At 38.0% G+C, this 22216-nt stretch overlaps 1 protein-coding gene across 3 annotated transcripts in view; it reads left to right on the forward strand.

Annotated features, from left to right (window-relative positions):
- The window catches only part of LOC126473870 (zinc finger protein 672-like), a 32175-nt gene that overhangs the window by 4441 nt on the left and 5518 nt on the right, over nt 1–22216 (forward strand). Inside the window, exons 2-3 of one of the 3 annotated variants that reach the window (XR_007586534.1) lie at nt 268–984; nt 8197–8352. Coding sequence is in view for 2 of the 3 variants with exons in the window: in XM_050101201.1 (XP_049957158.1) it covers nt 268–453 (186 nt within the window). In the remaining variant the exon portion in view is untranslated. The remainder of the gene's footprint in view (nt 1–267; nt 985–8196; nt 8353–22216) is intronic. The other 2 variants (XM_050101201.1, XM_050101202.1) reach the window with 2 other exon arrangements.

A 22216-nucleotide genomic window follows, 5' to 3' on the forward strand; every position in this document is an offset into this window, starting at 1 on the left:
TTACATTGGTCTACAGTTTAAAAAAATGATTTCACATACTTTGCTTGACACCCTGTAGTATTTTTGGTGTTACATTTTACCATGCAGTTTTTTACATCAAAACATTTATGACAGACTTTACATCATCTCATTTTTAGCAATTCATAGTTTTTTGCATTATGGTTAATTTGAAGGCAATTGAATGTAAATTTATATTAATTTGTTTGGCCAACAAGAATTTTATAATGCAGATGTGTAATGTAACCCCATTTTTCTCTAATTTTGCAGGAATGTATTCACCTGAAGTTGGAAGAAAGTTCGTCAAATCTTGTGGTGTAGGGAATTTGACCAGATCATTACACATGCCAGAGACAAGACTTTATGCTTGTGATGATGGAAGTACACCAGACATGCTCTCATGTATAGCCTCAAGTGAGAGATCTTTCAGCCAGAAATTCACTTGTGATCAGTGTGGTAGGAAATATTACTGGAAAGGTTCATTAACTAAACACAAACAGCGGGAATGTGGGAAGGAGCCACAATATGCATGTTCCCTTTGTTCATATAAATCAAAGCAAAAAGGTAGTCTACAGAGACATGTGCTTAGAGTTCATGAAGGATCTATATTTTTGCCTATATCATCAGCAAGCAATTTATGGTGTGACTCAGAAGCAGCATGATGTTTTCTCAACTTCAGTTAATTACTATACTGAAAACAGTCCTTCCTATCTGTGTGTTTAGGTGGGGGAGGGAGTGATGATCTGCTGGCTCCGACTCTATTCTGCATGACTTTTTGCTTTGATAGCATGTTATTTATTTTGAGTGTGCATAACAAAAGACTTTCTTCCTTTACAGTAGAGAACAAATTCTAGAAAGACAAATATTTAGAGAGGGGTGATAGGTATTGGTATTACACATGATTTACAACTCAAAAAAGAACACTATGGAGTGTTGCATTGGAAGCAGTAGACTGAGTAACAAAGAGGACCTTGCAATGACAGAAAAGTAAGAGGCAAAACAATATCATAGTTATGGAGCAACATCATGACAACATACAATTCATAAAACTTTGTTTGCAACAAACTGACTTTTTATGTATTTGTATATGTATAGAAAGTTCTGGTCGAAATTCATAAATTATTTAGGCATAAAGGAGATGACTCACCAAAAGGCAGAAGCACTGTGTCATCAATGGGTGTAAAAAAAAAAAAAAAAAAAAAGGTTGAGAGAGCTTGGCTAGCTTTTGGAATGCACCATACACACACACACACCTTTCTCTCATCATGCCTGCCTCCATACACAGCGCTTTATTCCTAAATAATTTTTATTTATGTACTGAGTCAATTGCTTGTGTAAGTACAAATGTTATTGAGAAACAATGCTTAGAATCTTAAATTTGTGTGACAAATGTGAAACCCATTTTGAAGAAAAATGTATTGCTAACTATGTATAATAAGTATGCCTTGCAACTGTGCATGTCAGCTGCGTTCTGTATCTGTACTAGAGTAAGTTGTGTGTATCTCATGCGCCTCTTCCCCTTCTATCGGCACTTCCTGCTTCATCTCTTTGTCTTCTTCTCTTCATACTAACTTCTCTTTTGTAATGTTTCATTCGTTATCGCCACTTTGGAAGTTACAAGGGCTTCGCTATTTTGTTTTGGCTCTTCTAGCAGTGTCGTATGCTAGTGCGGCAAGGGTACTGCAGAAATGTACTTGCAGAAAAGGAAAATAAAGATTACATAATAATTATTCTTATTTTGGCCATGCAGACAGACATATCAATTACATATTTGTTTCCTAAAGTAACGATTAAAAGTTTATTTTTACAAAGTGATAATTAAAACTTTGACTTCCTCATGCAGTGTCATACTTTTGTAGTCAGGACTTAGTTGGCAGGCAGTGGTTGCCACATATCTGTGGCTGCAGTCTGTACTGGAATGGTTCACTGTGTCCTACTGACGGTCACTGCTTGGGGCTACAAGCAGAATCATGCACGATCTATTGGCAGATGTCAAAATGCCTTACATCAGGCCAACAACCAAGTGTCCCACACTAGGAGGATCACTCCCCTAGCATTCTGCAAAATTTGCTCTGGGCATGTCCCTTATATTTGATTGCCCAGCTCAAGCTCTGGGCTTGCCCCTTACATTTGATTGCCCAGCTCAAATTGTTTCAGCAATCAAATTATTCCAGAATTTAAATCAAATTATTTGTCAGCACTCTTGTTGCTGTTGTGTGATGCCTTCTTTTGCCATGCTAAAAGAAACATGCTCTCACCAAAAATATTCCTTTTTAAAAGCATTCTGTTCATGACTAATGTTTAGTTTAGCAGTATCTTTAAAACTTTGTGTCCTGTTGTGTAGTTAATCGTGTCATATCCCTTTGGCTGGCACCTTCCTTGTAATGTTATTGCCAATGTACAAGGCAATAACAATCTTCGGTGTGGTTATTTGGACGTGGGCCTTTAATGTCTGTCTGGAAGCTGTCTGCAACATCATTGCCTAATGTGGACCCTGTGCTTTTTCTTTGTCACTCGGCAGACACATTACAATTTGTGGCATTCTTTTTGTCATATTTTATTCATGTGACTCTCAGTCTTTCATTGCATTTCCCGTGTTGAAACCTGTATCTCGTATTCCTCTGTCATCAGGTTAAATAAAGCAGTTCTTCAGTCTCTGGACTTTTACATGAAAGGAAATTTGTAGATGCCAAACTCTAACCTTCCATCCTTTTTCTTGTGTTTTGTCACTCGCTTCTCGCCTTGATTAGTTGACAAATTTACCTCATACTTTTACAGTAAGTTTTTTTTTTAATTTCTCTTGTTATAACAACATATTTCTATTTGTAAATGTCTGATTAAATGATAGTTTCATATCAGAAAGATGGCGTTTCAAATCCGTGTCCCATCACACCATCAAGAGTAGGTTTTTGTACTTAGCTTGTACCTGACACTCTGTTTACTGGAAGTATGTAATGGATGCTGTGCCCACAATTTTTTACACTAAATTTATCATAAAAATATTTGGTATGAGTTGGTCTGCTGGGCTTGCAAATTTAAAGTTTTGTGATTTAATCATATTTATGATGCTAGAATCATTATATGTAGAGGAGAGCATTCATTACCTGAATACCAGTAAACAGAAACTTCAGTTTCGTGAAAGCATTCCAATTGTCAAATTCTTTTTGAATGTGTGCCATGTAGAAGTTTCACTAACACAGGGCTGGCTAGTTCGACCTGTTTCCCCCTCCCTGCCAGCCATAATAATTTCTGTTCTGTTTTAATTTTTTGTCCTTGGCTTTTGACAGATCATGCTCTTGCATTGTTCGCAATGGTGACTATACATAATGCATTGTTTTTATTGTTTCTGATAATCTTAAAATAATAGACCAATTGAAGAAAGTTGTTAGTGGGTCACCCTTAGGTTGGAAATATGGAGTTGGAAATACATCATCATTAGACATTAAAAAGAACAATGATACCATCAATAAAATTTCCTAGGCTCCAAGCCATTTTGTAAACACATTTATTCAAAATATGTATGTTCAGTTTTATGTTTGATTCAGTGTTCCTGTGTTTCACATGAGCACTGATATAATATGTTTTCATAAATTATCAGTTACCCAAAAATTCAATTGATTTGTAAATAATAAATTTCAGCTATCAGTCATCCTTTGGAATTTTTATTGGCAGATCTAGATCCAGATCTGCCTTTGGAATTTTTGTTGGCAGATCTAGATCTGAAATCTATTATTTACAAATCAAAAATAACGCTCGCTGCATGCAACAGCCTCTGAATGGAGGGTAACCTGTAAAAAATTCAATTGTCCAAACAACAATTGATCCCCAGCTGTTTGGATAAATCGATGCTTTACTGTGTCTGCTAAATGGAACAATGTGTGTTACACATAATCTGTTTTCTTTTTATATTATTTGATTCTTGAAATTTTAGATTTATAATTTTATGTAATTGTTTCTCAATAAAACTGTAAATGCTTCTGTTTTATAAATATTTAGAGATTTGTTATTTACACTAGGGGGTGATATGCACCCTTATATTATGTTGCTAGTAACCTTGCTGTTTACCATCTGAAACCGGCACCATCCATTGTGTTTCTGAACTTTAAAAATGCACCATATTTTCAATAAGAATAGACTATTGGACTGTGTTGGCCTGATATGCTTTCTTTCAGAAGGTAAAAAATATATTCAGTGCTTGCTTGAGTTCAAAATCCAACTGACAGAGTCTTTACAGCCTCTGACATTGTCTCCAACATTAGAAGGTGTAACATAAAGGCATAAAAACATGCCTTGGGCTATATCCTAAAGCATATGTAACTGAAACCACCAAACATTTGGAGTATTATGTCATTTTTGCTTTAATCAGCTTGAACTTATTACAGACTAATCTATGTCTATCACAGTCACTTGATATCAGCCACATAGCCGGATTAAAGCATCAAAGACATCACTTAACAATTTTATACGGTGTGCACATCCTGCTCCTAAGTAATTGCTAAATTTTGATGCTTAGTGAAGGGAGGAATTGTAATTTGTACATGTTTTTACAATCCTTTTAAATATTTTCAGGGCTTTCTGTATTATTTCTGTGCACATTAAAACTATGTTTCCATTTATGATAAAAACAGTGTACCCGTAACAAAGATATGACTACAATACATATCATAGCAGGTATATGTACTACATTGGTAATTTTTCTGACAAAAAATCTTTTTTGTTGTCTCAAAATTTTATTATACTTTGAATTAACTTTGTAATTTATCAGATTATAAAGCTATTCATTTCAAAAACAGCAAAATATGGTACATTTTGTAAGACTTAGAAAACATAATATGGTGCAAACATAAAAAGATGTTTAACTCCGCCCAAGTGAGCAACTTAAATATACTGGCATGTTTTATTGTTCTGAATTTAATTGCTTCTGATACCATAGTAACATTTGCATAATTAAGTAATTGCAACTTTTATGCAGAGTTTTTGCTCCATGGATTTAATAAGATCTCAATAATATATGATATCTTCTTAAATCTAAGACTGGCTCAAAATGTTATATATAACTTCATAATAAATGTAGAATATTATTCTAAATATTCTAAACATATATTCTAAACATATAGAATCTGGACATATTCAATAATATACTAAGAACATGAATATGAAATAAAACTGGAATATTACACCTGTTATTGCATAAAATTTGAGAATGCAGTTCAGCTCATGAGAAGTAATGGGGAGTTAAGAAATACATCATCTACATCTACATCTATTCTGTGCGAACCATGTAACAGTGTGTGATAAAGAGTGATAATATTAATTTTCCCTTTTCCCTTTACTGTTCCATTCATAACAACTTTGCGGGAAGAACAACTGCTGGCAAGCCTCCATTTGAGTAGAATTTATCTGATGGTGATCATCATTTTGTATGAAGTATGTATAATATGTTGCTTGACTCTTCCTTGAATGTTAACTCCTGTAATTTTAACAATGAACCTCTATGTAATGCATTTTGTTTGTTTTGTAGAGTACACCAACAGAATTGCATGGGAATCTTTGTGCTATTTAAATTAGTGTGTGATGAAATGTGTTGCTGTTCTTTGGATCTTCTCTAGATATCAACCATTAATCCTATGTAGTAAGGGTCCCAAAAAGCTGAGCAATACTCAGGAATGATTGAATAAGCATTTTGTGAACTAACTCTTTCATAGATTAATTAATTTTGGTAGGATTCTTCCAGTGTGTTTCTGCATAGCATCTGCTTTTTATATTTCAACTTTTATTGGTGGTTGCAGTTTTAAGTTGCTTCAAATGCATACTCGTAGATACTTTACAGTTATTACTATTTACGGTGATTAATTGCCCGCTGCGTGTATAAAACTAACCATTTTAGCATTCAATTTTGCTATTCCTTCAGATAGTTTGAAGGGTCTTTCATAGCAAATGAATTCTGGAAAATGTCTGTGAGTTTGTCAGAAACATTTAAGTGCATCAGATGAAGTGGCATGGTGCCTTGGGTGCTGAACTCACATGTAGGAAGAGCAGAGTTGAAATCCCCATCTGGTCATCTAGTTTTTTTTTTGTGATTTCCCTAAAAGAAGTTTTAAAAAATGCGTAGATGGTATCTTTGAAGAGGATATGGTAAAGTTTCTTCCTCACCTTGTCTGAACTGAGCATGCCACCTTTAATGATCATATTGTTGACAGTATATTAAACCCCAATCTTCCTTCCTTCAAACAGAATGGCAGTAGAACCATTACATGAGAAATCTTTTAGTTTCTCAAACAGATATCTACACACTGTCATGTTGTGCTGAAAGGAATTAATGAAACATGCAGGAAACTTGTAACTGCTGTCAGGTTTTGTTGAAACCGTATTCACATGCATTAAGAGTACTGGTAATTGATATTCAATGAAAAACATTGATGATTCTTGTTTAAATTACTCTAATATTTAACTGATCAAAACATAAAAAAGCAGCAGCTTATTTACTAGGTTTTATGCGTTTTTTGGTTAATAACTTTGTGATCATCATTATGTATAAGGTGAATAACTCAGTAAGATCATGTTAATATGTAATTACTTGACAACAAAGAGGTTTTTTTAAGTAGTGTCTGTATTTGGTCCAACTGTAAGAAGTAAAAGGTGGAAGCAAAGGCTGGATATAGCTGGAATCAGAAGGCCATTGCAGGAGTAAAAGTTGAAGGTGTGTTAACCTCTCTTTTGTGAGAATGAAACTGTTAGTGCTACAACAGAGTTGTGGAAAATATTTCATAATAGCTTCTTGTTGATAGTCTGCAAGTTAAATCAAAATTTTATCGGCATAGATAAATGTGAACAAATCTTGAAAGTTGCTGTTCTGAGACAACTGTATCACATGCAGCTACAGGAAACACGTAAAGATGAAATCAATTATTACATTATTAAAGAGCAAAGACTCATATGAGCATGATGAAATTTCAAGTAGGATTACAGAGGAAAATGCAACATACATTAGTTCTGTACTTAATCACTTGTGGACTGACTCTTTAAAGTTTGGTCAGACTGCTGGCAGATAGAAATTCTTGTTAGTGATACCATTTTATGGAAAGGGTGAAAAAGATAATACAGACACTTGCTAGCCAATTTCTTTGCTGCCAGTATTTTCAAGAGTTTTGGGATAGTGATATTTAGGAGAGCAAACGGCATTTATCAGTACACACAATTTGGTGTCAGACTCAGTTTGGCTTTAGGAAGGCAATATCCACTGAATGTGCTGTTTATTCTTTTGTGTGTGAGACAGTGGCTGAGCTAGATGATATGTTGAGAACAGTAGGTGTTTTCTTTGATTTAATAAAAACATTTGATTGTATGGGCCATATACAATTTTACATAAGCAGGAATATTATAGGATTATGGGAAAAAAGCTCAACAGGTGATGTGCTACATATCTGAAAAGCTGGAAGCAGAAAGCTGCCATTTAGTGTCAGCAAATGGGGAAGAGGTTTGAATATGACTGGGGTCAATAAAGGTTGAGGATGCCACAGGATTCTGTTCTAAGTACATTGCTTTTATTAATTTATATCAAGAATCTGCACTAAACATGGCTGGTGACATAAAAAAGAATTAGGTGTCATTATCAGTAGGCTTCCAGAAGAACTGAAAACGAAGTGTAATAAATACAAATCAAAGTTCTTGTGGCACACTCATTGTATTCTGTACATTGTATTCCTTGAAGTAGTTGAGAACTTTTACCTGCAATGTGTTATTTATTCATGTACTCTCTGCTTCTTTGTTTTTTTTTTAATTAAAACTTTAAGTCTTTGTTTATAAATTTCCTAATCAAATTTCTGAAAATAGTGTACTGCTTCGCTCCATGACCAAGTAACAGTAGGTTGCATGGTCTCACAGAACCTGCTAAATAAATAAATTCAGTTCTCAAATGCCGCCTAAAACTGGAGAGACACACATATACAGTCTGCAAAATGTTTCTGAAAAATTGTGTACCTGTCTGAATCGCAAGAGGCCTCATTTACTTACTTTCATAGCACCTAATCATATTTTTTAATCCTGGTTAAAAATAGTCATTCAGAATATTCTGTGTAATTTCCTCTTTTCTTAAGTGTAAGTTTGCTGCCACACTTTCCCTAAGCTTTATGTTAGCATCTGTTTCACTTATGCCTAAGTATACCAGATAACTAGTTCCTATAATAAACTCCATTTCAGGATTAAAAATATATCCAGGGGAGAATTTGAAAATCTACAGAGAAAATACAAAGCAACTTAATCAGTGAGTAAGTTGATTTGAACAACCATTAAAAAACAGCCTTGTAACTCATGTTATGCAGTGCTGGTCAAATGCCAGGAAAACATATAGACTGGGTAATTCTCAAATTTTTATGTTAAATTTTCTCAAAATTAACTGGTTGACTATCTGTCGTTGTTGAACACATTAGCAATGTATTTCATTTCTATGTATCTTATGCATTTTTCCACATTTACATGAAATGTTAAGTCCACGGCAAGTGTTATGAAACTGATTTGGATATACAGAGCTTATCAATTTGAACTCACTAATGCTAAACTTGCAATAATTCAGATGACATGTTTTCAGATGGTTTTATTTTCTACCCACTGGACAGAGCATAGCATGTTGCAGAAGTTTACTGCTCTAGCTAATTTAATGTTGAGTAAAATAAGTAATATGTGTATGAATATCAGAATGTCAGCACTGAATATTATCATGAGTAGCCTCAGGCAGATTCCATTATTATATTACAATGGCCATTTGTTTACAAAAATAAATTAATAAGTTTCCTTGACAGTACCATGAAACACCAAACTGCCTGAAACTGTGTTGGTGGTCTCATTGAATATAACAAATATGAAATGGGAACCTTCGGGAAGTAGAAATCAGATGCAGGTCAGTTTATACATGTTATGTACCTAAGTCTGTGTTTGGTAAGTGAAAGTAAGTTGGAATAGAAGTGTGGCACATGAAAGTAGTGAAACAGATGGATTGTTCAGTTATAGTTTTCCGTTAAAATAAGAAGGAAGGTCAGTGTAAGTCACTTACTTTAATTTTGTTCCAGTGAAATAATTGACAGAGTGTATGTTGATGTTTCTCATTGCAGCTTGATGATTATGTCGGAACCAAGGAACTCTGCATATAGCAACATTAAATATAGTGATAAGCAGCTAATGAATTTCATGCTGGAACTCTAGAAACTATTTTATAGCAGACAGAAAAGGAAAAGAATAACTGTAAGGTGATCCTTATGTTATGTAACACTAAGAGCAGTTGAACGTCCAACAAACTTCAAGAAAAGTACACTTAACAATTTTAATAATTAGCATTCTGTGTGAATAACAATCATTGTTGATATTCCGACCTGGAGTTTGTGTTCTTTGTGAACTGTTTCACATTTAATAGGATATGTGTACATACCAAAATTACAAAAGTTTGAAATTATAGAATCTTTTCTCCAATTTTTAAATACCCTGCAGTATTTTATGAAGTTTCCACCCTTAGAACACTCATAAATGTAAATGGAAAGTACATATTTTGATTTTGGAAATATGTACTGGGAAAGTGATGGTTTTGCTTCTGATAGAAAAAATTAGTAAGTAACATTTTACAATTCATTTTGTGCATTAATGGTGATGGTTCTCAGCCTTTAAAACTTCTAAGGACTAAAGGGCGTAGTGGTAGAGATGTACCGTTGCCTTCCTACATCCTGTGTATAGTATCAGATTTGAAATTTTATTTTATGGATGGCTCTGATGAAATGTTAATACAATACATTGCAGTGCAGTGTACTATTGTTATCAGTAACTGTTGAAGTGAAAGGTTGAAATATGCCTTTAAATTTAATTCTAAATGTGATGGTAATTATCTTGTTTCATATGCAGAAGGTTTTGTATTTGTTGCTTACACATCATAAAAAATGTCATCAGCTTATTTCACATGTGGTGTATATATTTTGTCACAATAGAACTTCTCATCTCCCCTTATTGTGAAAATTGGGAATTTATCAAGTTGTATCTTTTCTGAATTATTCCGTGCACCACAGCCTATTTCCAGAGAGACCCCAGTCAGATGTGCTTAGAATGCTGTTTTTATATGACCAGTATTTGAGCTTAGCTCTTCGTCAGGCAATAAAAGTATGGTATTTACATCCAGTTTGAATTATTTCATTACACTACCCTGATAGAGCAATTCATTAATGTAATGAAATAATTGAAACTTCATGTAAATAACATTTATTATTCCCTGATGATGGGATTGAGTCTCAAAGGGTTAAGTCAAACATTGCCCTGTTTGTATTGTTACGAGCAGTTTACCTTGTAGTGTAATCGAGGTAGATAAGGGGCGGCCAATATTTCGGCTTGTGGGCCATGTCGGGGCACAAGTGCTCACGCTCACTGCACATTTTCCCCCTGCCATGGCACAATGTCTCAGTGTGAGGGGTGGGGAGGGGGGGGGGGGGGAGCAGTGTTCATGCCATGTTTAACTGGCAGTTGGTTTCATGTTTCACATTTCTTAACAATATAGATCAGAAACAAAACAAATTTTCATTACTATTTAATTATTTAATATAATTTTTAATCTGGTACAAACTGTGGGCTTAGGGACAGAAGCAGACAATTTGACAGAGTTTCACACTCAAGTTGACACATAATCATGATTTATTTAGTTTCACAATTGAAAAAGACCTTGCACACAAACGTATAGATCAGAATATTGTAACACTTTTGCAACCTCATTATCGAGACGTGCAAACTCTACTGAGGAAAGCAATGTAGACATCCTGGATAGTTTTAATGTAAAAAGATTTGTCATTAAAACTGGAATTACCTTTCAGGTCAATCAGTTACATCTGCTATGAACAAGGGCACTTTCAACTGTAATGGCAAATGGTCTCAAAAACAGCTCGAAAACAGATGTACTTTGAAGACAACAATTAATTCATCAAACCTTGCGTTTTTCTTAACAACAGTGAGCTTAGAGAACTAGACTCACTTTGTCAGAATGTGTCTCTTCTATGATGCGATTTTTGTTTTAAATGCATCCCCATCAAATCAGAAAGAAGTTACCTTGCAGTGTTTTACTGTGGGCAGTGCACAGTAACGTCTACTTAAAAAGCAAAGTCTGAAATCCATTCTGGGTGTTGTAATATTCATTCCTGCACTCCTTTTCCATTCATAAATTCAACAGAACCAAGTTTTAAGCTGAAAAATCATTCCAGGCTTGTCCCGTGACTTTCCAGAAATATATTGAAGTCTCCATATTCCTTGTTCAGTTCTACTGAAAACTGTTGCAACTGACAGTGGAATAATTCTTGCAACTTCAAATATTTTACTGTTCATACCGCCAATTTCTTCACAAGATCCATGCCTTTGTAATTTTTAGCTCTTTCATCATCAAATAACTCTTTAAATTCTTCATGCATAGTACTGTAATATTGTTTCATAGCACATATGCAGTATATGGATTGAGAATTCTTGTTCCTATCTTCTGCCATTCCCATTCAGTTTAAAGAATTGTGATAGTAGATCTCTAGTCTGTCTCTTTTTGTGTGAACAGCCACTGGACCTGTGAATCCCCTTCATACCAGCGACAAATAGTGAGGGGTACACAGTGCTGACACAATGATTCTACCATTCTTGGAGAGTTGTGCTAACTGAAAAATGCCGCACCACAATGCTAATTGAAATTTCACGTTGTTCAGGATACTTCCTGGAGGGACCAAGGAAAGCCGAGTGACAGGGCAGCACTTGTCGTGCATGTGGCCCGCACACACTGCACACCTGAAGTTTGTCACACCATGTGTGGCCCTGAAGTAGATGGTTGCTATTAGTATGTATGGGTAGAGTTCGTATTTGGTGTTAGGACCAGGCGAAACTACGTTCGTCTGGCCACAACTGTGGGTTCTTTGATTGCTCTGGGTGAAGGCTCACCAAATTAAAACACGTGAAACATTAGTTCAGTTTATTAGATAAATTAAAAAAGATTTACTTAACCTTGACGTATTTCTTTTCCACAGGATTGCTGGATAATTTACTACCGCCATTGGCTATGAAAGCATCACTTGATGCATAGATCAACAAACTGCTCTCCTCCGATACAGTGTTCAACATATTCAACAGTACAAGTTCATTTAAAAATTAACTGTCACTGCCCTACATTACGATGTTGACTGCTGTAGCTGAGGTCTTGAAGTGAGCTGAGATCTTGCTTGCTCAACACTATATTGACCTCTGTGTGATGGCAATGCTGGGTTTAGAGGTGAGGCGTGGTCTTCAGCAGCGCCTTCCACACATAGTTGCAGATTAAGTGAGACCTCACTAATGTTTGTGGTATCAGTATGTGTTTCTGACTTTGGTGTGGCACTGCAATCTCTGGATAATACCACACTTGACAACTGGAATGAGTAAAGTATTTTTTCCTTTTACTGATATTCAGACTCATATGAAACAGCTTCAATGGTTCATGGGCGTCGTGTCGGATAATGTTGTGGAAGCTGCACAATATTTCGAAGAGACAGCTACTCGTCATCTTCAGGTTCTTACTGATGTCTTGCTGCAATGGTTTGTCAATATATACGCTGACTCGCTAGAACAGTGCAGGTGCCAAGGGTTAAGGCTGTAACGTCATCATAGACGAATCATAGAGCACGGCGACATCCAGTACCCCCTGCCGAACAAATGAGCCACGGCCTTCCAATTCGTGACACGGGAAAAGTGCAGCCGCAAATAGTGATCCAGTGTGCGTGTGGACAGAGTGTTGGCACCCAATTTATGTTTTTGAAGAGTTCAAGGAAAATTTGAGTCTTATTTTGAATAGATGTGTGACTCATACCATTATAGTTGGTGATGACATCAATCTATCCTCAGTATATTGGCAAAACACACGTTTAAAGTCTCCAAGATTGTCAATGTTCTATGTTGTTGTTGTTGCTGTTGTGGTCTTCAATCCTGAGACTGGTTTGATGCAGCTCTCCGTGCTACTCTATCCTGTGCAAGCCTCTTCATCTCCCAGTACCTACTGCAACCTACATCCTTCTGAACCTGCTTAGTGTATTCATCTCCTGGTCTCCCTCTACGATTTTTACCCTCCACGCTGCCCTCCAATACTAAATTGATGATCCCTTGATACCTCAGAACATGTCCTACCAACCGATCCCTTCTTCTGGTCAAGTTGTGCCACAAACTTCTCTTCTCCCCAATCCTATTCAATACTTCCTCATTAGTTATGTGATCTACCCATCTAATCTTCAGCATTCTTCTGTAGCACCACATTTCAAAAGCTTCTATTCCCTTCTTGTCCAAACTACTTATCGTCCATGTTTCACTTCCATACATGGCTACACTCCATACAAATACTTTCAGAAATGACTTCCTGACACTTAAATCTATACTCGATGTTAACAAATTTCTCTTCTTCAGAAACGCTTTCCTTGCCATTGCCAGTCTACATTTTATATCCTCTCTACTTCGACCATCATCAGTTATTTTGCTCCCCAAATAGCAAAACTCCTTTACTACTTTAAGTGTCTCATTTCCTAATCTATTTCCCTCAGCATCACCCGACTTAATTCGACTACATTCCATTATCCTCGTTCTGCTTTTGTTGATGTTCATCTTATATCTTCCTTTCAAGACACTGTCCATTCCCTTCAACTGCTCTTCCAAGTCCTTTGCTGTCTCTGACAGAATTACAATGTCATCGGCGAACCTCAAAGTTTTTATTTCTTCTCCATGGATTTTAATACCTACTCCGAATTTTTCTTTTGTTTCCTTTACTGCTTGCTCAATATACAGATTGAATAACATCGGGTAGAGGCTACAACCCTGTCTTACTCCCTTCCCGACCACTGCTTCCCTTTCATGTCCCTCGACTCTTATAACTGCCATTTGGTTTCTGTACAAATTGTAAATAGCTTTTCGCTTCCTGTATTTTACCCCTGCCACCTTTAGAATTTGAAAGAGAGTATTCCAGTCAACATTGTCAAAATCTTTCTCTAAGTCTACAAATGCTAGAAAAGTAGGTTTGCCTTTCCCTAATCTTTCTTCTAAGGTAAGTCGTCAGGTCAGTATTGCCTCATGTGTTTCAGTATTTCTACGAAATCCAAACTGATCTTCGCCGAGGTTGGCTTCTACTAGTTTTTCCATTCGTCTGTAAAGAATTCGTGTTAGTGTTTTGCAGCTGTGACTTATTAAACTGAGTGTTCGGTAATTTTCACATCTGTCAACACCTGCTTTCTTTCGGATTAGAATTATTATATTCTTCTTGAAGTCTGAGGGTATTTCGTCTGTCTCATACATCTTGCTCACCAGATGGTAGAGTTTTGTCAGGGCTGGCTCTCCCAAGGCTATCAGTAATTCTAATGGAATGTTGTCTACACCTGGGGCCTTGTTTCGAGTTAGGTCTTGCAGTGCTCTGTCCAACTCTTCACGCAGTATTATATATCCCATTTCATCTTCATCTACATCCTCTTCCATTTCCATAATATTGTCTTCAAGAACATCGCTCTTGTATAGACCCTCTATATACTCCTTCCACCTTTCTGCTTTCCCTTCTTTGCTTAGAACTGGGTTTCCATCTGAGCTCTTGATGTTCATACAAGTGGTTCTCTTATCTCCAAAGGTCTCTTTAATTTTCCTGTATGTAGTATCTATCTTACCCCTAGTGATATAAGCCTCTACATCCTTACATTTGTCCTCTAGCCATCCCTGCTTAGCCATTTTACACTTCCTGTCGATCTCATTTTTGAGACGTTTGTATTCCTTTTTGCCTGTTTCATTTACTGCATTTTTATATTTTCTCCTTTCATCAATTAAATTCAATATTTCTTCTGTTGCCCAAGGATTTCTACTAGCTCTCGTCTTTTTACCTACTTGATCCTCTGCTGCCTTCACTATTTCATCCCTCAAAGCTACCCATTCTTCTTCTACTGTATTTCTTTCCCCAATTCCTGTTAATTGTTCCCTTATTCTCTCCCTGAAACTCTGTACAACCTCCGGTTCTTTCAGTTTATCCAGGTCCCATCTCCTTAAATTCCCACCGTTTTGTACTTTCTTCAGTTTTAATCTATAGTTCATAACCAATAGATTGCGGTCAGAGTCCACATCTGCCCCTGGAAATGTCTTACAATTTAAAACCTGGTTCCTAAATCTCTGTCTTATCATTATATAATGTATCTGATACCTTTTAGTATCACCAGGGTTCTTCCATGTATACAACCTTCTTTCATGATTCTTAAACCAAGTATTAGCTATGATTAAGTTGTGCTCTGTGCAAAATTCTACCAGGCGGCTTCCTCTTTCATTTCTTAGCCCCAATCCATATTCACCTACTACGTTTCCTTCTCTCCCTTTTCCTACACTAGAATTCCAGTCACCCTTGACTACTAAATTTTCATCTCCCTTCACTATCTGAATAATTTCTTTTATTTCATCATACATTTCTTCAATTTCTTCGTCATCTGCAGAGCTAGTTGGCATATAAACTTGTACTACTGTAGTAGGTGTGGGCTTCGTATCTATCTTGGCCACAATAATGCGTTCACTGTGCTGTTTGTAGTAGCTTACTCGCATTCCTATTTTCCTATTCATTATTAAACTTACTCCTGCATTACCCCTATTTGATTTTGTATTTATAACCCTGTTTTCACCTGACCAAAAGTCGTGTTCCTCCTGCAACCAAACTTCACTAATTCCCACTATATCCAACTTTAACCTATCCATTTCCCTTTTTAAATTTTCTAACCTACCTACCCGATTAAGGGATCTGACGTTCCACGCTCCGATCCGTAGAACGCCAGTTTTCTTTCTCCTGATAACGACGTACTCTTGGGTAGTCCCCGCCCGGAGATCCGAATGGGGGACTATTTTACCTCCGGAATATTTTACCCAAGAGGACGCCATCATCATTTAATCATACAGTAAAGCTGCATGCCCTCGGGAAAAATTACGGCCGTAGTTTCCCCTTGCTTTCAGCCGTTCGCAGTACCAGCACAGCAAGGCCATTTTGGTTATTGTTACAAGGCCAGATCAGTCAATCATCCAGACTGTTGCCCTTGCAACTACTGAAAAGGCTGCTGCCCCTCTTCAGGAACCACACGTTTGTCTGGCCTCTCAACAGATACCCCTCCGTTGTGGTTGTACCTACGGCACGGCTATCTGTATCGCTGAGGCACGCAAGCCTCCTCACCGACGGCAAGGTCCATGGTTCATGTTCTATAGAAGCTCGAAATTTAAGAGTGGACTTCACTGAAAGAATGTTTTAATAGTTTCCACAATGAAACTTTGTCTCAAAATCTGGCGGAAAATCCAAATAGATTCTTGTGGTATTTAAAGTACACTAGAGCCAAGACAGTATCAATTCCTTCATTGGGCGACAACAGTGATAATGTTACTGATGCCCTTTATGAATACAGAAGGGGGACAGTTTTTTCAAATGTTTCTTCCTTCCTCTTGATCACTGCAAACATTCAAGTTTACAACTTCGTGAGCCGCAATACTGAATACAGTTTGATTATCAGGAGGACTAGCAGATGTGTGGATGTGAGTACTTCCAGACGGTACATCCATCAAGCTGGGACGGTAAGTTTAAGTTTGAGGGTTCTATGTCTGTCCCAGGAGCAGCCAGTGAAATAAGGGTCCACTCAGACAGAGTCCTGCTTGCCAGAATAAACCTTATACAACTGAGGTGCGGCTGGTCCACAGAGGTCACCCGTCAATAACTGTTGCATCTCAGCAGACTGTAAAGTAGCCAGTTAGCCTTTCTGAACACTCATCTCAGTGGCATGGTTTTGGGATCTGCTCCATCTGGCAGATGGATCCAGATAGGGCATTGGTTGCTACCATGAAGGTCTTCATCCACTCCTCATTGAGCAGTGGCTGCAAGGACAGGTGAGCGGAAGCAGAGGTCTAATGCTGTAGATGCACTCGTAGTGGTGTTAAAATGCATGGCTTGAACCATGTTCATCAAGTATCCAACCCCTGGGGGCAAATGGTGTTAGAACCCCATAATGCAGTGTGTGCATTAAAGTCACCTAAAAGCTGGATGGGGACATGGAGTATTCCATCAAGAAGATATGTAAGGACCTCACTGTCAGTGGGCTTGTGGTGCAGACAGTAGGTAGCACACCATGACAGCAACATGGGCCATTATCCAAACAGCGACCACTTGTAGCATTGTGGTTAAGGGCACAGGTGAGGAGCGGAATGTGCCCTTGACGAACATTCGTTTTTCTGTAGACATGAAGCACTCCAAGCACAGGCATGTCAGTCTGTTTAAAATAAGAATCTTGGAGACAGAGGCAGAAATGTCTGTCCTGTACAAGGACTCTCAATTCCTCCATATGAGTTCAGCACCCATTCATATTCCACTAGAGTATGGGAGCCATTTCAGCCATATGGTTTTGATTTACCCCTATCCTTGTGCTGGGGTGGTAAGGCACTTGTAGAGTGAGGGGGAGAGGAGAGGCTGCCTAGGTACAGTGATGAGGCATCAAAATCAGTGATGTGCTCCTGATCAGTCAAACATGTCACCGTGACATGTGATGGTGGCTGGGACAGCTTTTGATCCAGACATCATGATCCTTTCCCTGTTCCCTTTCCCTTCAAGGGTGATGATGAAATGTAGCATTGAGAGGCACTCTGCTGTTGGGGTGCCTTTACAATGTTCATTGCAAAAGTATTGCTGGTGTCATCTGTCATAGCTGCCTGGATTGCTATGTTTTTACTCACTTTGCTTTGGCACTTCAGGTGGAATACAGAGGCTGGTGGTGGATAATGGTGCACTGGAGGTCATCTGCATCAAAGTGCCCACCTTGGGTGCAGGTTTCTGCATTGTGGAAGTATACAAAGAGGCAAACACATGGGATTTTGTCACTTTATATTCTTTTCTGGTTTCTGAGTAGGGGATCCACTTGATCATTTTAATTTCCTAAATATTGTGTTTCTCAGAATAAACAGGACAGTCTTGGCTCCTGACAGAGTGGCTCTTAGAGCAAATGCATACTGCTGGGGACAGGTTGTCAGTCCCAGATTCAGGGGCTGCCTTTCCACAGATTGCTTCACCTCTGCAATTCAGTGTATGACCAAATCACTGGCATCTGTAGCATCGCATAGGGTTATACCTTAGGTATGTAAGGCCTAACCCTAAGTCAGTGGAACCCTGCCAAAATTTGTTCAGGCAGTGCTGAAGAAATAAAGGTCATAATGAAGGTGGGAGTCTTCTCAATTCAGAAAATATTGGATGTGAGATTTTAATGTGTTACAGAGTGGCTCTCATCCAGCCACAGTCACCTGTTCCCTGGTATTCCATTCATGATTTTATCTAGTTATTCTGCTGTCTTTCATCTGACTTTTCTGATGCTCACCATATCGATGTTGTCTTTTCAATTCTTGTGTGTGAGTACAACTTGGTTTTCCAATTTATTATTATTTTTTAATAGATTTTCTCCACACTCGTCTGTATACCATTCATGCAAAGGCACTGATGATCTCACTGTTGAGTGCCATCACCCACAAATAATAATAATAATAATAATAATAATAATAGTCAATATTCAGCAATCATATACAGCTGTTTGCATGATGAAAGATCCATATGTAAGAAGTGGAAAGTAGCAAAGATCACACCAATGCACAAGAAAGGAAATAGAGGTAGTCAGCTGAATTATAGAATCATCATGAAAATCAGTTTGCAGTAAGATTTTGGACTGTATACTGTATTCAGACCTCAAACTATCTATTGACACAGATGGCATAAATTCAGAAAGTATCGTTATTTGAAACACAACTGGCTCTTTATTCACATGAAGCAGTGGGTGCTGTTAACAGGGGAATCAAGTTGATTTTGTACTTATAGGTTTTCAGAAACCTTTAGACACCATTCCTCAAAGGCAGATTGTATGTCTATGAAGTATCGTCACATTTATATGACTGGATTCATGGTTTTCTGTCAGAAAGAGCACAGTTTGTCATAACTGATTGAAAGTCATAAAGTGAAATAGAAGTTATATCTGGGGTTACCTGAAGAAGTGTTATAGGGTCTCTGTTGTTTAAAATTTTAGAAAGCATTATGTAATTGGAACAAAGCAATGATCTTTATAAAATGGTAAAAATCAAATGAAAACAGTCTCGATCTCATTTTCAGATTTTTATTCTCTGTTGTTCTTTGATGTATATAAAATATTTAGGGGAGAGTCTGAGCAGCCCTCTCAGACTGTTTGCAGATGGTGTTGTCATTTACCATCTAACAGTCATCAGAAGATCAAAACCAGTTACAAAATGATTTAGACAAGAGATCTGGATGGTTTGAAAAGTGGTAATTGACTCTAAATAATAAAAAATGTAAAGTCTTTGACATGATTACTAGAAAGAACCCATTAGGTTTTTGTTACACAATAAATAATGCAAACTGAAATGTTATCAATTCGGTTAAAAACCTTGGGATTACAATTACAAATAATTTAAATTAGGATCATCACATAGAAAACGTAGTGAGAAAGGTGAACCAAAGAATGTCTTATACTGGCAGTACATGTAGAAGATTCATCAAATCTACTAAAGAGACTGCCTGTACTTCACTTGTCTGTCCTTTTTTGGAGTATATCTGCACTGTGTAGATATGATTGATGGAGGACATCAAAAAAGTTCAAAGAAGGGCAGCTCAGTTTGTATTATCATAAAACAAGGGACAGTCATGAAACAAGGGAGAGTGTTTTGTGGGTATGGTACATGACATTAGGGTGCCTATTCTTTCAGTCTGCTTTCATGAAGAGTCTCTGTTTACTGTTAACCTGTCATTTCTCTGTGACCACAAAGTCTGTCATTCATACCAATGCCAGTGTATGAAAGATTATTGATATTACCCCTATGTCCATTCTGTATTGAAATTGGTGAAAAAGGGAGATGGAAGGAAAACTGTTTTTCTTGAACATGTTAATGAATTGGAAGATGTACAGGCATTGCAGGTCCTCAGTGTATCAAAAATCTACTTCTGATGAAAGGAGCAAAGGTAACAGACAACTTATCTCATAGTTTAGATTTTGAGTGGTTGATGATCACATAAACAAGATTGAAATGACATCTTGGATATTCGGGAATCCAGCCAGATGTTTGCTTCGTTCTCGCATGATATTTCAACAGCATGCCTCGCTGTCTTCTTCAGGTGCTACCTGAGACTGGTCCATGGGTCGATTGAGTCCAGTATTTATGCCTGGGAGGAGCTGGGCGTTCCCTAATTGGTCCGCGCCGAGTCGAGTGTTCCATCTGTGGTCCGCACCCGCCAGACTCGGCTGCAACGGACCCCTCCAGTCGCGGATGTTCCGACTGCCATCGGCGCCCGTTTTGGCCATCCTCAACGGTTGTGGTTGTCATTTGAGGTGTGTCAGACCCGATCTGAGATGTTGGGTGCTCTATCTCATGACTCGGGATACGAAATCAGCACTGCCTGGAATCCAGCGCTTGAGCTTGTGAAAACTCAACGCAGGACACTCCAGGATTCTACAAGAAATAGAAGTGGAGACCGAGAGAACAGCCGTGAGACAAGGTGTCGGACATTAGAGACCAGATTTGACACACCCCAGATCATGAACTCGACTTCAGAAGACGGCCAGGCCGGGCACGGACGACGGAGGGAACACCGGCGACCAGAGAGGGACAATGTAGCCGCATCTGGCGAGCGCGGACCTCAGACGGAATACTCGACTTGGCGCGGACCGATTAGGGAACGCCCAGCTCCCCGCAGTCATAAATACTGGACTCGATCGACCCATGGACCAGTCTCAGGTAGCACCTGAAGAAGACAGCGAGGCACGCTGTTGAAATATCGTGCAAGAACGACGCGAACATCCGGCTGGATTCCCGAATATCCAAGATGTCAACAGATCGCCGGGAAAGCATGAAGAATTACAAGATTGAAATGGTTGCTAAGCTTTCATGTAATGAAACTTATCGGAGCTAACTGACAAGGAAGAGGGAGACTGTGGAGAGAACAGTATGATTGTAGATTAATGAAATGAAGTGCAGGCAATGCCACTGGAGTGAAGATTGGAGGTAGATGTGAGATGGGCTAGCAGAGTATAAAACCAGAAAGATTGCAGGAATGTGGGTGTGCTGTGAGGACAGTTTCCACATGTGTAGTTCTGAGAAGCTGGTGTTGATGGTGAGGATACAGGTGACACATGTTGCAAAGCAGCCATGCAAGTCAAGCATGTTGTGCTTTGCAACATCTATTTCCACTGGGTGGTCAACTTTGTTCTTGGCTACAGTTTGACAGTAGCCATCCATTTGGTTTGATAGCTGTTTGACAGCCTTGGCTGTGCAGCAGTCACTGCAGAGTTGGCATATGATACAACTGCTTTCACAGACAGCCCTACCTCTGATGTGATACCATATGCCTGTGATGGGACTGAAATAGGATGTGTTAGAGGACTGCACAGATCTTGCACATAGGTTTTCCTTAGGAATACATACCATGTGACAAGAGATTGGGACTAGGACACACAGTGTATTTTGTAGATTGTGGAATACCACTTTGGAGAAGTGGGGAGGATTGTGGGAAAAATGTTTCTCATTTCAAGGTGTGATAAAAGTTAGTTGAAACCCTAATGGAGGATATGATGCAGAGTAATACTGAGCACTGGAGCTGTGCATGTATATTTGTATGTTTTTGTTAGTCAGTTGGTGCTGAGAAAGGATATAGTCTGAAGACTGTGCTCAATTCTGTCTTGTTTATTTGCCTTTTGAGCAGTCAACACTTAAACTGTACTGCCAGTCTTAATCTGTACTCTTTTCATTATTTGTAGAGTGGCTGGGACTTTTCCAGTAGCCTAGAAATTCAAGAATTCTGCATACAAAGGATCTTTTTAAACACACTGTTCAAATGACCAAGATTGATCCTGTTGATGCACATCTTAAGATATTAGTAAACAATTGTAAGATGTACTAGGTGAAGTAAAGACAGTGTTTACCAGCAGAGAAACTTTATTGTGTCTAACCTGTAAATTGATTGCCCTCTTTCTATTTATTTCTGTGTTGTCCAATGCATTATCTTATACTTTCTGCACCACTATTTAATGTGTATGTCATGAAATACATCACAATTGCTCACAGGGCAAACAACTCATATTGTTGCCGAACTTAGTTCTTTGTCTGTACTTCACAAGTCGCAATACAGTGAGTTGCAGAGGATGCATAGTGTAGCAGTATAGTCTTGCCACTTCCA

This window comes from Schistocerca serialis, chromosome 4 (assembly GCF_023864345.2).
Source record: "Schistocerca serialis cubense isolate TAMUIC-IGC-003099 chromosome 4, iqSchSeri2.2, whole genome shotgun sequence".
Lineage (NCBI taxonomy): Eukaryota > Metazoa > Arthropoda > Insecta > Orthoptera > Acrididae > Schistocerca > Schistocerca serialis.